We start from the raw sequence: 25201 nt of genomic DNA on the forward strand, positions 1-25201 counted from the left end.
ATAAGAGCCAAGACGCAGAGTCAGGAATTGGATGATGGCGACAGCCATTTCCACAGTTGTGTCCTTGGGGACCATGGGGAGACCTTTTGTTGCGTCTTCTGTTCTTTTTTAGGAAAGCAGATTTCTAATCAGGCTGTATGTACTACAGGAGACTCTTGAAGTATTTCCTTCACAATGAAGTTAGGCTTTGTGTAAGTGAATCTATTTTGAGGAGTGATCATTGGTTATTTTTTGAATTACTATTTCTCCAATTCTGCAACTAAGGAAACCAGTGAAGAGAATTTAGAATCTCTTCAATTTACAAGTTTATCTATAAGACTTCTGCTCTCAGGACAAGGCACATGGAAGACTGAAATTCCTAGTGTGTTTAAACCAAGAGAGACCATTTAACATGAGTCGGTTAAAGGAAAGGAGGGAGTGCTTTGAGAATACCCTTGCAAATACTTCCTTGCTGTGCTGTAGTCTGCAAAGGAAAGATCTTGACTCACAATTCCTTTTATTCAGGACTGGATCCATAATTTGCAGGACTCCAACACCAAATGAAAACCTGGGACCTTTGTTTAAAAATTACGAAGAATTTCAAGATGGCAACCGCAGAGCATTAAACCAAGTGCAAGGCACTTCTGAGCATGGGCTCCTGTGTGAATGCACAGGCTACACATTCATCAAATCAGCCTTGATTTTATTTATTTTTCTTTTTTAAGATCTATAACATCTGACAGGTATTAAATTTCTCAACCTCTTGATACATGTTTTGTCTCCTTTTTTTCCTAATGCATTTCCTTGACTTTTTTTCATAGTTATTTATTTTTAAAAATAGAATTATTCTAGAGCAGTCTTCAGTTGACAGCAGAATTGAGGAGAAGGCATAGAGATTTCCTGTATATGCCCTGCCCCACACGCACAGCTTCCCCATGATTGACATCCTGCACCGGAATGCCACATTTGTTACACCTGCTGAACTTCTACTGACACATCATTATCATCTCTGTTCCACTGTTTGCATTAGGGTTTACTCCTGGTGTTGTCCAGTCCGTGAATTTGGACAAATATATAATGCCATGTATCCACCATTATGATATCATACAGAGCATTTTCATGGCCCTGAGCATCCTCTCCTGAGCATACGGCTTCTTATTAAAAGACATTTTCTTTAGAAGCCAGCTTTGGTTCCTGTTTTTATGTCCCTTTTCCTAATCTCACCGCCATGACATCTGTTTATCTCAAAATTCTGGACCAGCATTAAGCTAAAAGGCTCATGGTGGAAAAGTGAGACTGATTGCAAGAAACAAAGGGCCAAGTTCATTGACAGTAGTTCCGCATGGTGGAAGCAGAAGCAGATGGGAGGCATCAATGCGGCGGGGGGGGGGCGGTGCACGTGCATGGAGGAGCGACGGGATGGGTGCCTGGCATCGTCCCTGCTAAAAAAGAAACAGTGTGGTACAGCAGTTCAGGTGAAAAATAACAAAGGCACTGCAGTTGGTTTGTCCCTTTCCCAAAGGGCATAGAAAATTCTAATGACAATGAATACAAGGATCTTTATCAAATGTCCTTGGAGAAGGCTAAGTAGTATATGTTTGCTATCATTTGTGGTAGGTTTCCCCAGCTTATAGATAGGAATTCTTTCTAATCAGAGCCCAAGAGAGGAAAAGGGAAGCTAGCTTTAAGTAATTGAACTTACTCCGATCAGTAAATCCCTTCCCCTCTCCCCTTTGCTGCTCTCTTCACACATTTTGATAAAATGACCATCAAGACCAATTTACTTGGTGGAAAGGAGTCACAGTGAGTGAGAAAGGCTGTATGGCAATTCTCAACCCTTTGTTTGCCCTGTGAATGACAGGGGATGGAAGGAAAAGTGGAGGGTAGGGGTTAGGACTGGTCGGCATGGGGCGAGATGTATAAACCTTGGATATTACTGAGCATCACCTGGCAAAGTCAGCGCTCCCTCTGGAAGCTCTATCACCCAGGTCCGGCTAGGACGTGCTTCTGCAGGGCCCCATTAAGCACTTTCTTTTCATTAATTCATCGGTTGTATTTTGGAACCAAGTTTTATATTTGGCTGCATAATCTAGGAAAATATGACGTAAGACCCAAACTATTTACTTTTGTGGCCCTCTCCTTGGCGATACAGTTCCATGTGTGCTGAGGCTTACCTGCCCTTTCAGTGGCTGCTGTGACAGCTCAGGGGCACTGCAGTGCCTCACCCCACCTCTTCCCAGCCTCTCAGCCTCTCTGCCTCCCCTAAACCACAAGATCTTGTCCAACTTAAACTCAAGATGTCTGGGATGTTTGGCAAGAATTAGTGCCTCTGGAGAGACCCTTCAAATAATGGGGGATGGGAGTCTGAAGATAAATGCCCCAGACTGCTGTGCTTTGGAGGCAGAGTTCTGAGATGGATTCTATCCCCCAAGTGTCCCCGGTGGGATAACCAGCTCAGTAACACAGTCGTTACTGTCTTTTCCGCTTTCTTTGTCGCCGTTTCTCTGCCCTTCGCTCCTGCTTCCAGGGAATCACTTCCCAAATGAGCTGCATTCAAGTCCTAGTTTCAAGGGCTGCCTTCAGAGGAATACAAATTAAGAGACACCCATAACGTGACTAGGACGCAGTGCTGGCCAGGCGGCCGTGCGTATATGCCAGCCTTCCATATAGCTTGGCTCAACTGTGGCATTCCTTGCAAGCCTTCAAGCTTTCAACTGATCACTAATGAGGAAGTTCCCCTATATCAGATGATACCTCCTTACAGAACCATCTAGGCGGTCACCTTTCCCAGGTTCCGCTCTTTGTCAGGCACCATGCGATAGGCTGGTACTAGAAAGAGAAATAAGGTATGGCTCCTGCCTATGGAGTGTGTGAAGCCAGAAATCTCTGCAGAGTCTAATGGTGCAACGGCAATGGTCAGCTGTATGGTTAGGGGTTGTGAAGGATGAAGGGTGAGAGCCAGCAGGGCAGACCGAGCAAGGGCATGACAGGGCAGGGGGAAGCCCGGAGGCCCCAGCAGCTCGGTTCTGGGATGAACTGCCAGCAGCTGGGCCACTGTTCCAGGGAACATGCTCACTGCCTGTTTGATGTGAGTGGCCTGGCGAGAACATTAGAATCGGGTGGGTTCTCTTACACAGCTCTGTGCACAGGCCTTTTTTAAGTTCATTCGCAGTGTCATTGGGGATGCTTTCATGTGCAGCTGCCTCACAGTAGTTCACATCTGGCCGGGGAGTCTAGGCTCTTTGCGCCGTGCTTTCCTGTAATGACTTCCAAATTTTAAACTTCCTTTTCCTGCGAGGCTTACAGTAGAAAATTGGGAATTGGCTTAATAAAAATTCCAATTCTAGTTCTTACACTTATTTCTTTTTATTCCAGTGGAAAGGATTTAGTGGGAAAGAATAGAAGAGTTATTTAAAAAAAAAAAAAAAAAAGGAAGGAGAAGAAGAAGAAGATGACGACAACTTATTTTGGAAGCACATATAAGTGGCTGTGTCCAGAGTGTACTATACCTTCGTTCCAATCTGAATAGGAATTTCGTCTGCCATGAGTTTTTAGACTGACTGCAAGAGTGAGGATTTACTGAGAAGAGAAAATTCATCTGATTTTGTGAGAAGTGGGTGCTGAAATCTGTCTCTGCTCTGAGGAGGCATTTCAGAGAGCCCAGAATAATGGTATTGATGTCTTGCCATCTGTTTGTTTATTCCGGTTTGACCAACCTTTTTAAAAAAACACTTATACTTACATAGGCATCTGCATATACTATTCTGGCCTTTGAAGTGGGCAATGAACATTGTATAATAATTATCACAAAATTGGACTTCAGCTCTCCTGGGCTTTCTGCATGTTCATTGGCTGATGGGTGCTTTGTACATTGAGTATCTTCAAAGAATACCAACAGAAGAGCTGTTTTTTGAATTTTCTTTAGGAGACATCCTGTTGCCTCTGGTATGTGAGGGAAGGTGGTGGAGAGAGGAGTGATTTGTTGTCACTTTCTGGGTCTGTTTTAAATGCTCCTGTGGCAGAAACCCTGCCACCCTTTTGCTTTAATGTTTTCTGTTTTCTTTGTTTTTAATCTTTTCAAGACAACAGCTGGGTTCTGCTTCTAGTACTTACTCTTGATTCCTGTCCTGTTGTGAGCCATTCTGGTGGGGGTTTTTTTGAAAGGCATGTGGTATCCTACTTTTCTATACTATTTAATTAAAAGTTTGGCTTTTTAGAACTTGGCATTGGCAACTGCTACAAATCGGAGCCAGTGGATGTTTCCAAGGTATGAGACCCTCCTTTACCCTTGCGGCCTCCTCATCCAAGATCGAGTGCTTTCTATCAGCTAGCTCTCTGCTTGTGGGCGGACATCACAATGTATGCTTTACCTAAGGCAAACTGCATGGGTTCATTTGTAACTTACATGAACATACTCTAAAAGGCATATTTCCTGAGTTATTGTTCACAGTTTTCCATGAACTTAGTTATTACTAACATAGTTTAATTTTATATAACAGGCCTACTTCTAACTTGGTTCTTTGAGACTGCCAATTCTGAATTTTATGCTGACATAATTTGTCCCCAAAATATATATGCTTCGGTGACCAAGGGCATTCAGAGATGAATATCTCATTTTGGTATATGGAAGGAGGCAGTTGGGAAAGGGATAGATAAAAATAACACTGTCCCCCCAAAAAAACAACAAAAAACCAAAAAACAATTAAAATTTGCTCAAAGCCATTCAGGAAGATTGGCTTGTTCAGATGATGAATTTATAAGATGAGCTGTATATTTATGGCAATTAAAAAAATTATTCCACTTTTGATCAGATTTCTCATTCTTTCCATTGCCCTGGTATCCTCTTTTATCAGTTTTACTTAGGAAAATTATAGTGAAAATGAAGCCTTTTCTGGGAAATAACCCAGCAGTGAGAAAGAGATACTATTAAAACATTTTGTGAGAAATCAAAGTTTTAAATGTTTTTTAACCCTCCATTTTTTATGCCAGGTTATTTAAACTGCTGAATTTCACACAGAATTTAATGTGTAATAAGAAAACAACCTTTTGAAGTTGTCAAGATTTATTAATCTTGTTTTTGAGGACTTTGATTTGAAATGTCCTTTCTGACATACGGAATGAAATTACCCAGTAAATGAAGCACTTTAGGAGTTGTGAGAAAATTGATCTGAATCAATTCTTAATCTTTTTTTGGGGGGGGGAGAATAACAATATTCAGGATAAACTGTTATGGCACCCTGAATTATAATCTATAAATTAGAATATAATTGTGTAATTTGTGTTTACTTCTCCTGCTCACATTTTATATTAGGCTTGTTTCTTTGCAGATGTATAGTATTGTGAGTTTTTCATAAATAGCTATTTAAAGCCATTCTCATAATCAAAATAATATTTATAGATATTCAGAAAATGATTAATTTTAGGATTGTAGCAAAGCAGAAAACCTGACTGTGTGGGTTTGCCACCTCCCCCCAACAAAAATTCAAGTTTTGGTTAAGTCCCCTGAATGAGCATAGTGAAAATTAGTTTCTTTTGGAAGGATCATACAATTGAAAGACTAATTTAAATTAGGAGGGCACGCTGGGCTTGGCAGAGGGCATTGTGAGAAAGCAAAGCATAATTTTCCTCCAAACAAAGACAAGCTTGTTGGAGAGCATGCTTTATTGCCTGGAAATTCTATATATATGCAAAGTTGCTCATCAATTCACTGTTGGGTTTTATGTGCTTGGTTTCTCTTTTTCTTTGGAAAAATCAAACGCTGAAAAAAGTCAGCACAGCTCTGCGTGCTGTAGGCACCGAGAAACCTCCACAGGCCAGCTCCCCGGTGTGCAGCGCTTCTGTGGGGGCCCTGCCTGCAGCAGGGGGCTCATGCTCGGGCTTCCTGCAGGTAAAATCAGGGTGCGTGCTTCAGCGGAGCCCACCCAGAATTTCCAGGAAATGACTTTCCTGCATCTTTTTCTGATTACCTCCCTCTGACAGCCAGGTGGATGCTCTGGGTAAGTTAGGCTCACATCTTGAACTCCATTCAGTATTTTCTCTTTTTTAAAGAAGCTTTATTAAGACGTACTGCACATACCACACAATTTGCATATTTAAAGTGTACAACTCAATAGCATTTAGTATGTCATGCAATTATTACCACAGTCTATTTTAGAACGTTTTTACTACCCCAAAAGACAAACCACAGTTAGTGTTTCCTGAAGGCCCAGGCTTGAAAAAATTAACTCAGTGAGTGGAAGGTAAACATTCTCTCGATTACTTTTATTTACTTGTTAATTAAATGTATTGGGGTACCATTGGCTTAATCACTCTATGTAAGTGTTAGGTGTACAATTCTATAATACCTCACCTGTATATTGCATTGTATATTCAACACCCAAAGTCTAGTCTCCCTCTGTAACCATGTATTTGGCTTCCTTTCCCCTCTTCCCTTTCCCTCTGGTAACTATCATCCTGTTGTCTGTTTTGTATGTTCATTGTTGCTTTCTGTTTTATATCTCACATATGGATGAAATCAAGTGGTTCTTGTTCTTGTCCATCTAACTTGTTTCACTTAACATGATATTCTCAAGATCAATCCATGTTGTCGCAAATGGCAATGCTTCATCGTTTTTTATGGCTGAGTAGTATTCCACTGTATATATGTACCACATGTTCTTTACCCAATCATCCATTAAAGGATACCTAAGTTGTTCCCATGTCTTGGCCACAATGAATAATGAACATAGGGATACATATATCTTTACAAATAAATGTTTTCAAATTTTTCAGGTAGATACCCAGAAGAGGGATTGCTGGGTCATGTGGTAGCTCTATTTTTAGTTTTTTGAGGGACCTCTATACTGTTTTCCACAGCGGCTGCACCAATTTACATTCTCACCAGCAGTGTATGTGGGTACCTTTTTTTTCACATCCTCTCTAACACCTATTTTTTCTTGTCTTATTGATAGTAGCCATTCTAACAGGTATGAGGTGGTATCTCCTTGTGGTTTTGATTTTGCGTCTCCCTTATAGCTAGTGAAGCTGATCAATCTTTTCACGCATCTGTTGTCCATCTGTGTGTCTTCTTGGGAAAAGTGTTCAGGTCCTCTGCCTATTTTTTAATTGGATTGTTTGGGGGTTTTCTGTTGAGTTGTATGTGTTCTTTTTATATTTTGGATATTAACCTCTTACTGGAGGCATTGTTGGCAAAATCTTCTCCCATCTGGTTGGTTTTCTAGGCTGTTCTCATCTCTGGAATTGCCTTCTTCACTCCATGGCTTTGTTTCATGGCATAGCAGCTACATTCAAAACCCTTAATAGTTTGTATATGGTACCTTACAGTGTGCAAAGCACTTTCTGTCAAACAGCAGCTGAGAGGCTTGGCGGGCGGCCTGACAGGTTGGCATGATCGATTCCTAGGAGACTGGTGGGGAGAAGAGGAGCCCTGTTACTTGGTGTGGGCCTGAAGGCTGGAACCCAGACATTTGAGCAACCTGAGCACCACTGTGGGGGGTCTGGTCTGCAGTGGAGACAGCAGGAGAACCAGCGGCCAGAAAGGAGGAAGGAGAGATGTGGGCACCAGGAGGATTTCCTTACAGGGGGTTATGGGGTTGGGGGTCAAACATCAAGATGGAAGATTCTCAAACAGGAGACAAAAGTCTGAAAGGGAGGTGGAGATCATGGTGAACATCCAGGTGAGGGTGCAATCCACACCTGAGGGAGGAGGAGCTGCGGCAGGTGCAGGAGAGCGGGAAGACGCCAGCCTGCCTGCTGACTCCTGTACCCTGTGAAGGAACCCCACCTGCCCACCCTGGCTACCACCTCACACTTAGAGTTGTCCAGGCTGCCTCCTCTTTGCTCCATCTGAGTAGTTCTGGTCCTTGCTTTTTTTCTCCCCAACTCTCCTTCCTGCGCCCCATACCTTTCCTCAGGCCCACCTCACTTTGTGGACCCATTTGGCAAGGCTCCTACAGTCACCATTCTCTCTCAGACTCCAATCCCTCCTTCAGCCAGCCCCTGACACCCACAGGTGAGGGGGAAGAGGTATTGGGCCGTCGTCTCAGCTGCTGGGGTGCAGATGGTTTGGACCAGCCCACTTCTGCTGGCGGATAGGATGCTATCATTTAGATGGGTTGGGGGTGGGTGGAGAAGGTTCAGACAAGATTTATCCTGGGCCCTGGGGTCCAGATTCAGAGTCCCTCACCTGGCTGCCCCCCTTTTGGGCTGTCGCGTGTCTGTCCTTAAAGGTGTCATTTTCAGGTTGACACTTTCATGGAAGGAAGGAGAATTTTTCTTTTTGTCCAGATTAGCTGTGTAGGAAAGTGGTTGAAAATATTTCCTCCCCAGTGAGTCTTCTAAGGAATTTTTTATTAGGTACTCTTCCACCCCCTCAAGTTTTCTCCTCCCTGGATTGTTCTAATTCTCTGATGCAATCTGCTTTAATCCCGCCCTCCCCCTAATTTAAATATACCTCACTGAATTCGGTAGATGTTACTTAAAAACTGTATGTGTGTGTTTGTATACATATATACACTTGGGCAAATATTTGGATAATATTATTTTTTAAATACCAGAAATTGTATTTAACTCTGCAATAAAATCAAGAATGCCTGTAACGGATATTGGAAAGCACACATTCATGTCTTATACTTTGGATTTTCATAAGCATACTATATTATATTGTTTAGATTTTTGTGTTGACTGGTAGAAAGATTTTTTTCTCTCCTTTTAGCACTGTAGAGATGATTTATAGGCGAGCCCAAAGCAGCTGTTTTCTGACCAAGAAAGTGACATTTGAAATGAGTTTCTAGATGGCCATAGAAATCTGTTTTGTGTGTGATGAAAGGTTAATCCGTGGAGGACGCATAGACTCTTTAGCTCTGTTAACGTTGGAGATCGGACATTAGTGTCCTTGGGCCTCAGGACGGTATGGAGAATACAGGAAAGCAGGATGCACTTCCCAGGAAACCTTGATACAAAAGCTTCTAGGCTGACCCCTGAGGCCAGTGGCCGCCTGTCAGAATGACGGTGCCAGAAGAGCCCAGGAAAGCCCTGCTCAATCCAGGACGGCACTGAGACCAAGGGGATGCTATGGTCTGGTTGGGTGGGGCCTGGAGAAAAGATTTGCCAACAGTGACAGGACAAAAAATCAGACGAGGTGATTACGTTGTGGTTTTGGGTCACCTGTAAAGGGTGAATGGTATTTTAAGCTAGACCTAGAGATGTAAGGGACAAGAGGGAAGAGGGACAGCAAGGGCAAGACAGGCTGTGGACCGCACTGAAGGCTGGGCTGTAGTCCCGGCGAGGGAGTGGACACCCAAAGGGGAAAGGCTGGAGCCCAGGTATGGGGGCTGAGCGCCTGAAGGGTTAGGGGAAAACGGACTTTTTAGCTCTTTTCACCCCCGCACATGCCAGATACCCGAACACATGGCACCCACGGGCAGGTTGGGACCTTCTCTGCTGGTGGGGACAGAACTCCCACCCCAGCAAGGACTTGTTGGAGAGGCAGAAGCAGCTGGACCTACAAAATGGGGACAGGGCTTGCAATTGAGCCGAACTGGGAAAGGCAAATATTGACAAAATAAAGGCATTAAGAGTAATCATTTAAAGTTTCAACTTTGACTCCTGTTCATTTCTTGGTAGCTTTTAATTTCGAAATAATTTTAAATATACTCAGAAAAGTTGCAAGAGTAGTATAAACAATTCTTCCAGACTCTTTACTCTGATTCTACCAATTGTTTACATTTTGCCCCATTTGATTTATCATTCTCTTCCTCTTTTATTTTTTCTGAATCATTTTTAAGTTGAGACATTGTGCTCCTTAACCTCTAAATATTAATATTTCAATGCATGTTTCCTTAGGACAAGGGCATTTTCTTATGTAACCACATTGCAGTTATCAAAATTAATAAATTTGGTTCTTTTTAATACTGATAATATTCAAATGCCATTTATAATGTTTTATAGTTTTTGTTTATTATTTTTGAATTTTCGGAGATCAAAATTTAATTACATCTCTTTTACTTTCTGACAGTGTTGAGGAGAGAGCACACAATATTCTTTTTTCCAAATGTATTACATGGGAAACCTTTGCCAAGTGTGCAAAAATATAATTGGCAGTCAGTGGAATTACAACATAATGACCCCAATTAGATAAAGCCATCAGCGAGATCAAAGAACTTTCCTGAGTAATGTGCTTGCATATTTGTTTGCCTTGGAATTAAATTTTTACAGTGCTGTCTCATTTCAAGAATAACACTGAAATCACCACTTGATAAGACCCGTGCTATCCTTTTGCCTTAAACTCAGGGAAGATATTTTGACGATGCAAATTTAATGTATTTACCCCAGTTGGGTTAAATGGATATATAGCAAAAAAAAATAAAAAGGAAAAAAAAAAGTGTTGAACAAGAAATCAACTATGAAAATGTGTTCTAATATCAAAAGCTATCCAAGAGACTGTCTTAGAGGGGAAAAAAGGGTAAAACAACATGTGCCATTGATCCCATTTATTTAAAGCCAATTGAGATTTTATGTTGCTGCGCACATAGAAACATTTTGGAAGTTACAGAAGATACGAATGTTGTCAGTGGTTAACTTGGCAGTGAGGCTGGATGGGTCAGTAGGTGGAGGGTAGTGAGGGGTGAGAATTTTTTTTGTTTTATATAACTTGTAGTTTAAATTTGTTATCATGTGCTTTTATTTACTTTATAATAATAAAACTTGCGGTAGTAAGGTGAGATAGAAGAGAGAGAGCGCCAGGGGTGGGGGAAGAAGGAGAGAAGGGGAGGGAGAAGGAATGAATGGTAATTAAAACAAAACCAAAAGGCAAACTTATTAAAAAATAGTGTGGCTTAAAAAGGAACATCCATAATTAATAAGCAGAATTATGAATAAGTTGGCTATGTAAAATGAATCATTTTCTTTCAGCTATATATATATAGCTGAAAGCCAAGTTTTTCAGCAAGATTCATACGTGGGTCTCTTAAAACTAAATTGTCACTAATGAGTGTATTTTGGTGCTAATTCAGGGGGAGCAGACTTGCTTCTCTATCCCTCTGTACTGCCTTTTAAATTACAAAATTGATTAGTCTTCATAGACTTTGATGTGTTAAATTTAGGTTTTGTTTTTATCAGCATCAACTGATTTTCATGCTTATTCTGTTCCTTCTCTGAAAGCAAGAAGCTTATTCATAAAAAGCAAACAAACATCACAGAGATATTTGACCATGTACATCATATGATTTCAAATAGCTTCTTTCATCATATCTCCAAATCATTAGAATTATTTTTGTAGATCTTCATGCATTAGGCCTATTTTTCTTTTAAGCATTTGTTGTTTTCTTTTTTTAAAAAACAGAAATATGCCCTTTGGCAGAATTGGTATGAGAAGAAATCATGGTGCAGAGGAAATGGGAACCAATATTCATTGTGTGCCTGGGCTGTGAGGAGCTTTGCACAGGCTACCTCACTTAGCCCTTCCATCAACATGACAGGTGCATGGTAATATTTCTGGTTTATTATTGGGGAACTTGAACCTCAGAACGGTTAAGAACTTCTTTCAGTTCCTCATTCACTTATTCATTCACTCAACAAATATATTGAAAGTCTGCTGTGTCCCAGACCCTGTGCTAGGTTAGGTATGCAGCGGGAGAATATCGATGTGGTCCCTGCTGGCTATGAGCCTTTCGGGGAACAGATGAGAAAGTCACTGAACTGGTACACACACAGTGCATAACCACACATTGCCTGGACATGCTGATGGCAAAGATATGATGCCCAGAGACAGAATAACAAGAGGCTCATGTAAACTGGGGGCTCAGGGAAGGACACCCTGAGTAAGTACAGATGAGTAGAAATTATCAAGGCCAAGTGATGGGAAGCACATTCCAGGCCGCAGGAGGCCTGCAGGCAAAAACGCGGTGTGTCTGAAGATCTGAAAGGGGTTAGCGTGGCTAGAGATGAGTGGCCAGAGAAAGACTGTGGGAACTGGGGCTGGAGGAGCAGGCAGGGGCAACTCATGAGAAGATTCAAAAGTCTTGTTGGCACCAGTAGAAGTTTGCAGAACTGGAGGGAGCTCACATTTGCCTGATCTTAAAGCTGGTATCCCCCACCTGCTTCAGCCTTGTCATCTCTCTTTCTCTGCCCCCTCTGGCACATGGCACTATAGTGTTCTCCTCCACACTGTTTCCCAAGATGGCTAAAGCACCACTTTCATTATTGCCACCTCCCAGTGTTCATGCCAAGAGAAGTGGGGCCTAATCAGTTATTTGATGATATAGAGGAGAATTGGAAAGTTTGGGGGCTCGGGGAGGCCCGTAAGAACACATTGCACGTAAAAGAGAGTTGATATTATCTAGAACAGAGTGATAGAAACCAAAAACCACTCAAAGGATTCAAGGGGTACAGTATCCAGCAATAAACAGAAACTTCCAAAACCACACAGCGCTGTATTACTGTGATTCTCCAGATATGTGCAGTAGGTATACACTTTGGAGCAGAAATCATAGAAATGATCATGAAGGGAGATGAAGAAATTAGATGCAATGTATGGGGGCAGAAAAGCTGCAGGAGTTTGGCATGAATCAAAGTGGAAATTCTCCAAAAGTCGAGAACGGTTGAAACTAAAAAGTAGCCTATTCCAGGCTGTTGAGTTCTATCAATGTACAAAGCAGGTAAAGCCACTGCCCTTGCATGGTTTCTATTCTAGTGGCCAGCGTGTGTGAATATGGCAAAATCTGGGGTACTAGATGCCCACCGAGGGTTGCAGGGTGGGGCTGGAGTTGAGGCAGTGGGATAGGCAAGCTATAGATGGATGCGTCTAGGGAAAATAACCACAGAAATGCATAGTGGCTTCAGAGTCTGAGACACCAAGTCAGAAGCTAAAAGAATATCTCTAATGTGGGAAGTTCAGATACCTATTTGGGCCAGGAAAGTCTTTCTACGCCCTTGTCTTAGTCCTTAGTCCGGGCTGCTGTAACAGAATACCACAGACTTATAAACAACAGACATTTATTTCTCACATGTCTGGAAGTGTAACGTCTGCGATCTGGGTGCCAGCACAGTGAGGGCCATTTTCTAGGTCACAGGCTTTTCCTTGTGTCCTCACCTGTCAGAAGGAGTGAGAGAGCTCTGTGGCGTCTCTGATGAGAGCACTGACCCCATTCATGAGGCTCCACCCTCATGACCTAATCTCCTCCCAAAGGCCCCACCTCCTAATACCATCACTTGGGCATCAGGATTTCATTATATAAATAGGGACGGGACCACAGCAACTCCTGAATCGCCCTTCACTATCCCCCTCCTGTTTAGCCTGCTACTTTGTGCAGCACATTGTAGAGCAAGAAAGCAAAAAACAAAATGCCGGTGGTTTGTTCTAATGGGGTGACAGTCATGGGCTATTATTTCCTGTGAAATGATTCTTTATTTTAGGTTTTTAAATGAGAAATGCATCCTAATTCTGTATTATCAGTATTTAAGGACTTTTTAAGGATTTGCATGATTCCACGATATGTATTACTGATATGCCGGTTTGGTTTATAAGAGCTGGGCTTGATCACTTAATTCAGAATAACTATACTTAATATCCATCACTATTTGAAGACCCATCTGGTTACATAAAATGTAATCAAATGTTCTTTTTCTGTAAACAAGGAGGCAGTGGCATTTTTTTAATGTTCACCATCATATGTATACATGAGATGGACTGTAGCAGTAGGTTCAGGCTTAGTAAAAAGAGGGCTATGAGGATTTGCTCTACAGTAAGAGCTCCATAGCAAATTATTTTATGGCTCTCAATTAAGTAGCATTGACCTACTGTGTGTGTGTCTTACTCTCAATTTGAGTTTCCCTAAGAGGAACTCATGGCTAATTTAATTAGTTGAATATGCTGAGTGTGCACAGACTTAAATTATAATCATTCCAGTGAGCCCTTTGAAATCTCTGAACCTTTTAGTGATATTAAAAATATGGATGTATTGAATGTGCTTAAACAAGAAATCTGAGTCTTTAATGTCATTAACTGTAAGTAATTGGAGGTGGTTTAGCCTCTAGGAAAAAGGGTCTTTACCTCCCCCTGTGCTAGTCCCTTTCTCCTCCTCTTCCCCAGTTCAGGCCCCTTTGATGGGCCATGTCCAGGCCAGCCCCGCACTTAAGGGCTTATGCCTTCCTTATTTTTCCATCAAAACTCTTCTCCACACAGCAGCCAGAAAGATCTTTTTAAAACACCTATCTGTTCTTGTCACTTCTTCGCTTAAACTGCTTCCCATTGTGCTTTGATAATGTTCAAAATCCTCATCGTGTCCTGCAAGGCCTTACCTGTGAGGCCCCCCGCACGGCTTGGGCCTCATCGCCTTCCCTCCTGCAGGCCGCTGTCCTGACCCTCCTGCCAGCTCGGCCTTCTTGGTCTCTTAACGCCTGGTGTGTTCCCTCTCGGCCCGTAAGGCCGGCGCTCCCTGTCCCGTCCCTCACCCCCAAGCCTCCTCGGCCTCAGATTTCATGTCATCGCCCTGACCCCCAAATCCAAGTCTGTCCCACTCTCTGCCACACAGCCACATTTTCAGTACACCCTGTACTTCTTTCCTCTCCAGCCCCTGGCACCACTGAGCTGAGGGGATTGTGTGGTCACGTGGGGATGTCTGTGAGAACCCGCTCGGAGGACCCCGCCGTGCCTCCCTTAGCACCTTGACTAAGTGAATGCATGTTGATCCTCCCTTTCCTTCAGGGTTAACCTGGCTGCCCTCTGTTATAACTCTGACTGAATGAGAACTGGTTAAAAACTACTACTACTCAGAGCAAATAATTCTGCTCTCACTTGAGGTATTTTAGGGTGCATTCCTATACCTGTTAGTGGGGGTTCTTGGCACCTTCACAGGCCAGGAGGAGAAAGAATTTCTAACAGGAGGCATTTTCAGAAACTTTATTGGCTCACTCATAGCATCATTCCACTTGGGCTTTAGTCTAGGATTCTTAAAAGATTTGGATTTGTAAAACTTGGTCCATTAGCTATAGTTGTGATTATCACACTCCAGACTAAGCTCTTGCAGGTTGATCATGAATTAAAAATGGCCAGCAGTTGGCAAGCAGAAATTTGCCTCCATTTAGAAATATTTATAATAGGACTGCAGGATGTAATTAAACATCATTGAAAAAGCGGCTGTGGAAGTTCTTTATGCTCCCCTGTGCTGACCCTATGGAAATCAAGAAACAATGAAACAGAATAACTTGGCCTAAGGGGTTAACCTGGCCCAGCCAGCGATCTGCTGCGGGAAGAGCAGTTCATGGCTTTAAAGGGTAAAGAGAAAACATCTGCTTGAAGGTTTCCCTTTACACCTGTCTCACTTTCCCTTCTTTTCTGTTCTTCACATGTTAAAGAATTGTCTAGCTCTCAGAGATTTTAGAACCACATCACATCCATTTTACCTCATACATTATACATCATACAGAAGTTGTATAAGAACTCTTCCAAGAAACAGAAAAAAAAAGGGACCTAAACTTTTTACCCCTATTCTAAGCTCTTCTGCCACATAATCATGATGCTTTCAGAGAAAGTACAGATGAACTTGTCTGCTATTAGATTCTATGAACTGAGCTTTAACACACTGGGGGGACCTGGTAAAGATGTAACACATGGGACATTGTGACAAGATACAGCCTCACATTCCAGATCCGTCCTCTCTACTGCTCCCCGGCCCTGCGCACGGCCAGGATGCGCTCTCAGGAGCGTGTCCTGTTCTGAGCACGTGCCCCCCGCAGGCGTTCACACCAGTGCCTGTCAGTCATCCTCATGCCTTCCTGTTTTTAATGCTTTTCAGTGTGAAATCCCAGTCCAGGGATACTTTTTATGTTCTCGCTGCACCCTGGTGATCTCCTAGGTGGAGGGGGTGCCACAGGGACAGTTGCTGGGGAGGGGAGTGCCCAGAGCCCAGGCCTCCACCGGGCTGCTGCTGGTGACGGTTGTCAGGAATTTGGTGACAGTTGTGTGTCACACTGTCCTCCTTAGTGGAGGCTCCTGGACAGGCTGTGGCAGCGGGCAGCATCTTGGAGAACATCAGAAAAGGTCTCCGCGTGTCAGGAAAACCTTGACTTCCACGACGGGGCATCCTGCCCCACGGGGACTCCTTCTGTTGTCGTAGAGGGTCCAGCTAAGAGTCAAGCTGCCAGCCTTCCTTTGTTCTCCGTGAGTCCTGCTTTGCAAACTGACTGGCCTTTCAGAGTGTGACATATCTCTTGTATGCCTCTACCCGCAGAAGACATCCCCAACGTTTGTATTCTGGCTCCTACATGAAGCCCTTGTGCACATTAGAGAGAGGTACCTCCTGCTCTCGGTGGGAGCAGCCCCGGGCTGGGACTCAAGGCTGAGGCCCAGGGCTGGGTTTCTTGCCAGCACCCAGGGCCTCGGCCTCGCAGTTGCTCTGCCGGCCTTCCCTGCAGCCCTCTGCAGAGGCCTTGGCGGGCCCGGGAATGGGCTGAGACGGGATAGACCAGGTTTTAACCCTTCCGAGTCTGTCCTCTTGTGTCTCTTCTCAGAAAACATTAGTAGAGCTGGTAGCACATCCCCACCTGTATTCAGGGACAGGCATGTGGCCTCCTGAGCCTGGGGACATCTTCCCTCCCCTCTGCTCTAGGCTCTGCCCCCTTCATGCAGCCTTTCCTCTTCCCTCTATTCTGCACCACAAGGACTGGCGTTGCTTTACAAACAGGCCACCTGTATTTACCGATTAATTTTTTTAAAGGATCCTGTTAATAAAAAATAGTTCTTGTGGCTGAATGGCTTTACTAATTTTTGTTAAATTATTTCTGGCCTTGCTCTCTTGTGCTCTTCTTTTCTCTTCGGACTGTGTTACCATGTGAAGATAAAAATGGGTAGTATATTATAAAGCCATTTGAGGAAGTCTGTTGTTTAAATCCTTATTTCTCCACAGCCCCATTTAACAGGCAGATCAGTAGGTGTGTTGTGGGTCTTTATATTGTGTGTATCAACAGCCTCAGCAATGTGAAGCTGTCATGTAGTGAATATTTCTCCTTAAGGCTGAAGATTCTCTGCTTGGAAAAAATCATCAAACATTGTGATTAGCTTGATTAATCCTTGGCTTATTATTTCTATTATTATTATCAGCAACCATTTATTAAGTGCCTTCTATGTGCCAAGCACTTTTACAGATTTTATTACTCATCCTCCCAATGGTCTCTGAAGATGGGTATTATTATCCTAGGTCTCTTAGTCAGGAAACTGAGGTAAAAACTTACTCGAGTTCACACAGGTAGCATGTGGTGGATTTAGAATTAAGTCCTGTTCTTGTGTGAGTCCAATGTCAGCACACTTTCCATAACATCAGAGGTTCTTGTTTTTTTCCATTGAAGTTCCCTGAATGCAGATGAAATCAATACATTATGCTCGGATCTAGACCCTTTGTAGCTAGACATAGCCAGCAGCAAGCTCAAAATTTCTTTGAAGTCTCACGCTTTAATCTTTAAAATTTATGCAAATTTATCTTTCTACTTCAAAATGTAAAAAGTATAAAAATAATCCTCCAAACTACTTAACATAGAATAAAATTTAAGCTCCCAGAAGGCTCCTGTTAACCCCTCTCACGTGCCCACCTGCCCTGCCATCCGCCACACGGGGGTCTGCACACCAGTTTGAGAAGGTCAGCCTTGCACTCTGGTGCATCTCAGTTCAAACCTTAGTGCCTGTTTTTTTTTGGTTTGTGTGTTTGTTTGTTTTTAATGGACCTCTCAGGTATGGAGCGACCTTCACCTGCTCAATCCACAACCACAGAAGTCTTCCTAACAGAGAATAGAGTCCATAGTACTTTCTAGACAAAACCTAAATTGGTCTCTGTTGATTCTTCATAGAACACTTTGAGTGACCTCTGTCTGGCTGGAAGTTTAGAGATTATTTAATCTTGTGGTTTGTCAATTGTTATTTATTTTTAATTTTTTTAGAGAGGGGGGAGGGAGAAAGAAAGAGAAGAAGAGAAACATTGATGCATGAGAGAAATATTGATTGGTTGCCTTTCTTAGGCACCCTAACTGAGGACTGAACCCGCAACCCAGGCACATGCCCTGTCCAGGAATCGAACCGGCAACCTTTTGGTTTGCAGGATAACATCCAACCCACTGAGCCACACCAGCCAGGGCTGTCAACTTTTATTTTTTTTAAAAAACAAAAGTCATATTTCAAATGAAATTGTTCTTGGAACTCTTAATTTATAAAAAAACAGAGGTGAAAACACTCTAGTTGCCATAGAGGCTGAAGGCTCTGTTTGCATGGTGCTCTCGCCTGAGGGAATTCAGGGTTCTGCCAAAGAACAAGGTTTAGAAACCCCGGATCAATTCGGAGCACTTATTTTAAGGATGAAGAGGCTGAAGTGAGAGAGCTCGGATGACGTGTTTGAGATGATTCAGCTGACTAGTGGCGGAGCCAGGAATGGATCCTAAGAATGAAGCCTACCAAACTCTCCCGAAGCCCTTCTAGGCCCTTGTGGTTTTCTTGTCCTTTCGAAAACTGATTTCCTAACTGCTCTCAGGAGGCCCGGAGGGCGAGGGAGTGGGAGCGCTGAGGAGCCCTCCAGCCAGGGGCCCGGCACGGTATGGGCCAGTGCCCGTGCAGTTAAAGGCACAGCTGTTTCCCCATGCATATGGCAATTCAAGAATGGTTTAGCTAGGCCACTGAAGCTAATGAGGTATTCGAGTGTGTTGGAATCCAGGGAAAAGTTTTGCAAGGGAATGTCAATCAGGGCCCCAAAGAGGACATGATCAAGGGACTCAGCCAGGCCCCTACACACCCCAGCAGCTGGGGTGGGGGAAGTGTGTAGGGGTGACACTGAGTAACCACCATAAAAATGTGCTGACTCGCCTCTGAAAAACTGCTGACCTCAGGTTTAAGCTGGCCTTGTGCTGACTTTCATATGGGGGCCTTTCTGATCATGGCCTTGCTTCAGTCCCTTTAGTTTTTTTCTGCTTCTCAGAAAGCTGGAAGCAGCTTTTAAACTGCTATGAAGATATGAACTACTCTACAGTCTAGATTTACTAATATAGTTGTCTCCTATTTTTTTCATTCATCATTATTTCAAGGAAGCCTAGTATCTAATTCCCCAATTTCCCCGCCTCTGGAGGATTTTATAGTTGAAGGGAATGACTCCCTCCTCCACATAATAAACTAAGAGAGAAGAGCTGTTTTCTCATTCCCCTGCTGCCACTCTCCCTTGCTACTAGACTCACGCATATTCAGATGACTGACACTTACTGCCGCTGCAGGCCAACCCCACCAGTCCAGCCTCTGAGCAGGCAGACACAGTGGGTGGTCGCCTGGCCTCAGTGCTGGCCCAGCCAAGGATGAACAGTGAACACTGAGCCTCCCTCCCACTTGACCCTCTGCCACCCAGATCTCTGTCCCACAGGCAGTCAGTCATTTTTCACTACTTTCTTGTATATCTGTCCAGGAAGAGGCTATGCATTTACAAATCTTTATGGATATTCACATACACACATCTTTTATCTCAAAATGGTAGCATACTCTACACACAATGCTGTAGTTTGCTTTTTAAAAATTTTACAGTATATTGTGGAGATGATTCCATATTGGCACACGTAGTGGTGCTTCATTTCTTTTTCATGGCTGCATAATATTCCAACATCATCTGTTTATTAGGAAATACCCACCTTCATCTTCTCTGGAAGTAGCCCACACGTCATCTAATACTTTCTGGACATTTGGGTTATCTCCTGTTTGTTTTGTTGTTGTTTCATTTGCTATTACAAATAGATAGGCGTGTTTGCTTATGTATTCAGGTATTTCAGGGGGCTCTACCTTTGCACTCTAAGGGAGGTTCCTTTCTCAAAGGAAATATATATTTTAAAATGTGATTGATACTTCCAAATTACCTTCCACTGAGGCTGTATCATTATATACTCCAATAAGCCACACACGAAAGAACCTGTTTGCCCCACTCTCACTACTAATTTGTTAGCAAACTTTTTGAAACTTCTCCAGATCTGACAACTAAAACATGATATTGCACTGTCGTTTTAATGTGCCTTTCTGTCATGAGTGAGGTTCAGCCTCTATTCATTTCATCTATTCTTTTATAGACTGTTTTTTAACTGGTAATTGGAAGGTGAGCCACCTAAAGATCAAGCAATATGCAAATAATTTAGAAATACCAATTTTATGATATACATTTTATACCTGTTAGCTGTTTTTATTCTAATTAATAGAGGATGCACTGCAGGGTGCTACCTAAGAAATCAGTTTTCCTGCATTAATGAATGTTTGTTAAAAAATTCCCCACCAGTTTTAGAAAGTGGAGTTTTTTATTTATAGGCATAAATATTTCAATTCTGGTTTTGCAATCTCCACTATACCAAAAGTTGTTATATGGAAACCAATGTTGTCTTATTAAATATAGTACTTTTTAAATTCAATTCAGTGTGACATTTCTGAAACAGAAATTTGAATATTGACCGGGTATTATGATGTTACATTTCTTAGTTGTGATACTGGTATTGTGGTTTTGTTTAAAAAAAAAAGTTCTTTTAGAGAGTCATACTGAAATGTTTATGGATTAAGTGATGTATCTGGGATTTGCTTCAAAATAATTCTGGAAGAGGCAAGCGATAGGAGTATATATGAAATAACACTGGTCAGGAGTTAATAATTATTGAGCCCGAGTGTTAGGTATGTGGTATTCTGTCTGATTTTACATATATTTGAAATTTTCCATAAAAATTCTAAAATTCAACAGGTCAGTGTCAAGTTTGTATTGCGTGCAAGCCATAGCGCTCTATGTTATAGGAGACACACACTTCACAAGTGCAAGGGGCCTCGTCAACTTGTTCTCTGCAGTGAGCCCAGTGTCTAGGATACTTTCTACACATAGTAGGTATTCAGCCCATGCTCTCGTCCCAGAGGATCGCTCTATTTTTTATTCCCAGGAGCTCCGTCCCTGATGATGTGCCCCGTGAGCGAGCCCAGACCCAGTTCTATGGAGTTGAAGGAAGGCAAAGTCCCATTCATTCAGGGGTCAGGAAGGTGCTCCTGTGGAGTTCGTGAAAGCTGATGCTGAGGTGCCTGAGACAAAGAACATCCTCTGCGTCCGAAACATTTCTAAGCAAAGTAAAATTGCCCCTTTAATTGAACATGAACTGTTTCTTTTAGGAGCCCGGTAGGGAGTTGCTAACAGTAAGAGTAATAGCTCAAAAGGCTGTAGGGGTCACAAAACTTTCTTAGAACATATCTCCATCTCTGGCTCCTCTCTTTGAGCCTGTTTTGTTCTGAGTTCAGCATGATATCATGCCGAGCAATGTGTTTAATCAATGCTGTCTGGTGAGGAAGAAGAGTAGATAGTGTCAGAAGAAAGAATAGAATCAGAATTGGGAAGTTATCAAAGGCAATGTCCAGGATTCAGGGTGGTAGATTGGTCCTGGGGGTATGTTTGAATGATTAGTTAACTCAGAGGCAGAGAAATTCATGATTTTTTAATGTTTGCATGCAGGTGTTGGTATAGTCGCCTCAGAATGAGAGCAAAAATGGATTTAAAAAATAAAAGCTAGTCACATCTTGACTGGAAGAAGGCTTTTCTGAGAAATCGTCAATGTGACATTACAAACACCATTCAAATACACCAAATGGGCCAGATGGCTGCTCAAATGTTGCATCTTGCCAGCTGCCCATTGCTACAGATGAAGTCTTTTCTGCTGATGTTCGTGTAACCCACCCACAAGCACATTATAGAGTGTTGATTCTTTTGATGTTGCTTAACGTTTGTGTGTCATCATAATTATAAACCATAAATATACATGACACCATGCAATACATAAAATTGCCCAGCTTTCATTTTGAAAGGGGAGGAGGCTGTATTATTACCTGACAAGAGAGGATGTCTAATATTCATTTTTCATTCTTCCTAAATGCCACTCCTCTGTCACAGGATGCTCTAGATTGCTTTATGCTCACGAGGCCTTGTCCCTTCAAAACAGCACAGACTTCGAGGGCTAATATACATCGCCAAGCCCCAGGTTTTAAAGCGTGCCTGGGCCAAAAATCAGGGAGATCCAAATCAGGGGGATCCAGGTGGTTCTAAATGAAGCCAAACTCTTCTCTGACAACATACCAACAGTTCCTTGGAGGTCACAAAACGGGCAGGTGTACGATATAAAAGGAAGTAGGTAAATGGCAGCAAATCAGCTTTTTTCAAAACAGACATGTTCTAAGGATGTATTTCTTTTTGCTCTGAAAGAAAGCTGATTCAGTGTCATTCACCACCTATTTATTTGTATCCGCAGCTGTAAAAACCAAGTGCCTTTCCCCTTTACCAAAACCTGAGCCTGTGTTTGCAGGAGTGGGAAGCAGGGCAGGAGAAGTAGGAAGGCTGAAAGCCCACACAGGTCGGTTAATCCGTCACAACGACATAAGTGAACTGTCTGAGATGGAGCCCCCGCCCCGGGCAGGAGCACATTCAGGAACACCTCTTTAGAACACCGTACCTTTACTGTAGGCCACAGGTCCCAGTGTGTTTTGAGGCTCTATAAATGCAAGACTCAGATGCTTCCTGATGACCAGTGTCTCTGCTTTTTAATGTGTAAATAAACGAGTGTTCCAAGGGAGTAAATAACTATGTATTGAGTTTACAATCTTGTCTTTCAGAAATACCGGCAGTACATGGCAGGACTTCTGGCTCCTCCTTATGGTGTTATGGAAACGGGCTCTAACAATGACAGTAAGTGAAAAATGTGAACATTTGTATCTAAAGATGTGTCATGTGGTGTGTGTTTTCATGTGACAAAAATATGTCCTACACCAGCTTGACAGATTAAATTCCCAGACTCTTTTGTGAATAAACAGACCCACCAGCCCACGTGGGTTATTTTACAAAATGTTAATATAGTATTATTTTATGGCTTTAGCTGATGCTCTGGTGCTAGTTGGAATTTCAGCATACTTAGAATGCCTTCTCAGAATCTCTTCATTTTATTGCAAAATCCAATGTTGCTGGGCTCTTTTAAAAAATGGGATTCATGAACTACGTTTGTCTTGGTCACTTGTATGTACCTGAGAACCCCACCCTCTTGCTCATTTTGATCAAGGAGAGAAGCAGCTGAGTCATTATTCTCCTTATATCACAGCCTCTTTAAACTCCAGGCCTTTTTTTATAAGAGAAACAGTCTCTGCCTGATCAGAAAAGAAAGGGAGGTTTTCTCTGTGATGTGCTTTTCTAGTGGGTGCCCGCCCACTAGACTCAGATAAACATGGTCAGGACACAGGATTTCTCAGTTTGTGAATGTCAGAAGCATCTGTTTAGCACTCCTTACCGTCCCTGGGAGATGCTCGTTGCGACTCTAAGCCCTCTTATTTGGCTCTTGCATGTTTTCATGTGACAAGGTCCCAAGTGCTGGGGTTTTTGAGGCCGTAGCACTTCAGCTAGACATAGCGATGGAACAGGCAGCACTTCCACTCCAAGCGTCTTCAGAGCCCGAGAGTCACCCTTCAAATCCTCTTCCTCATGCCTGGAATCCTTGCCCTCAATCCCAGATTGGTCGCTTTCTACAGGGGATTCTCCTCCCTGCTTGCCCAAGATCTAAGCGCGCTTCCTCATTTCCCTCCTCTTCTGTTCGCAATGTCTGCGCAGCCTCTGCCCTCTCCTTCTGTTTCTCATCTGTCCTGGGGGAGGACAGGCCTCTCTTTCCTCTCCTTTGCTTCCCTGTTTTGATTTTTCTCTCCTGACTGATCTAGGGATGACTGACTCATGGGGAGCACCTGAGTTGCTATTCCCAGCTGTGCTATCTCCTGGCTGCGTGACCTTGGGCAAGGCACTTAGTCTCTCTGTGCCTCAGTTTCCTCACAGGGTTACTGGGAAGAGTATATGAAGCAAAACATGTCAAGCATTTGGAAGGGCTTCAAGCACATAATTAGCGCCAAAATGATATTAGCTATTATTTCCTCACTACCAGCGACCCTTTAACCCCTCCAAGTCTGGCTTCTTCCCCACACTCCTTGACTCAAACCACGCTGCAGCTTCCAGTGACCAACCAGTAAGGAGACTCAGGCATTACCACGCCCCATTCTCTCCCACTCTGAGTAAGACTTTCCTTGCCTGCACTCCATCTTCCTGTTGTGTCAGGCTCCCCTGCATTATCCTGGTTTCCTTGTATCCCTCTGGTTACTTAAATGTTTGTCTCTTTTACAGATACTTCTTCCTTTCATTCAGAATTTAGGTATAACCCACAAGTCTGGCCTTAGCTGTTTTTCTCTGTACTTCCCCCTGACCATGGCATCCTTTCTTGCAATTGATATAAATACTTCTCGAACCCATACCTCTGATTCCTCCAAAGGGCAGCCTAGCTTTCCAAAGGACTGCTGGTTCTCTTTCTATCCAGATGTCCTGTTGGCTTCATAAACTCAAAATGTCAGTAACAGAATACATCCTGGTTCCCACAGAACCGACCTTTCCTCTGACGGTGCATTTTCATTCATAACCCCGCCATTCTCCTGCATGTACCAGGCTCTAAACCCCTCCTTTCTCTTACCTCCACCGCTGAGGTCCATCACTTGTCCATCCCTTGCTCCTTCATTTGTCATGTTCACGTTCTTTCATTCCTGCTCCCTCCATAGCCCCCTGGCTGAAGGCCTCGTCACTCTTGACCTGAGGGCAAGAATGACTTAGCTGGCTCTGAACCTTCAGTATCTCACCCTGGGTCTACCCTGTACCTGACATACAGAACTTCTTTCTACTTACTTTCTGTTGTGAAAAAATTCAAACATACAGAATGATACAGTTAATACCCATGTTTTCATCATTTCAATTTAGTTAATATCTTAATGTTTAAATAGCACTTATTAACTTAGTGTGTATTTTAAAATTAATATTTTGCCATATTTATTTCTTTTAATTGTACACATACATTTCACACCAAATACTTTAACAGGTTTTTTTTTAATAAAAAATTTTCCACATATAACCATACACTATTATCACACCTAATAGCTGGTATGGTTTTCCTTAATAACATCTACTACCTAGTCTATACTTAGACTTCCCCAGCCAAATATCTTTATAGCTCATTGCTCAAACTGTACCTCAATCAAGAACCATGCCACTGAATCTTGTTCTTATGTCTTAATTGTCTTTTAATTATAAACAGTCCCTTTCCATCCTTTTCCTGGTCATAATGTCTCTGTTACTCAAAACCATTTAACAATTGTCCAACACTTGCCAAGGACGGTGAATTCTAAGGCTGC

The 25201-nt window shown here is 42.8% G+C and overlaps 1 protein-coding gene across 6 annotated transcripts in view; it reads left to right on the plus strand.

Moving 5' to 3' along the window:
• RAPGEF4 (Rap guanine nucleotide exchange factor 4) overlaps positions 1 to 25201 on the plus strand; it is a 281411-nt gene that overhangs the window by 137434 nt on the left and 118776 nt on the right. For all 6 annotated transcript variants that reach the window (XM_054562621.1, XM_054562622.1, XM_054562623.1 and 3 more), the window contains one exon: positions 22610 to 22682. In XM_054562621.1, coding sequence (XP_054418596.1) covers positions 22610 to 22682 — 73 coding nt within the window. The remainder of the gene's footprint in view (positions 1 to 22609; positions 22683 to 25201) is intronic.

This window comes from Pteronotus mesoamericanus, unplaced genomic scaffold (genome assembly GCF_021234165.1).
Source record: "Pteronotus mesoamericanus isolate MK-2021 breed Mesoamerican mustached bat unplaced genomic scaffold, CSHL_Meso_final scaffold_651, whole genome shotgun sequence".
NCBI lineage: Eukaryota > Metazoa > Chordata > Mammalia > Chiroptera > Mormoopidae > Pteronotus > Pteronotus mesoamericanus.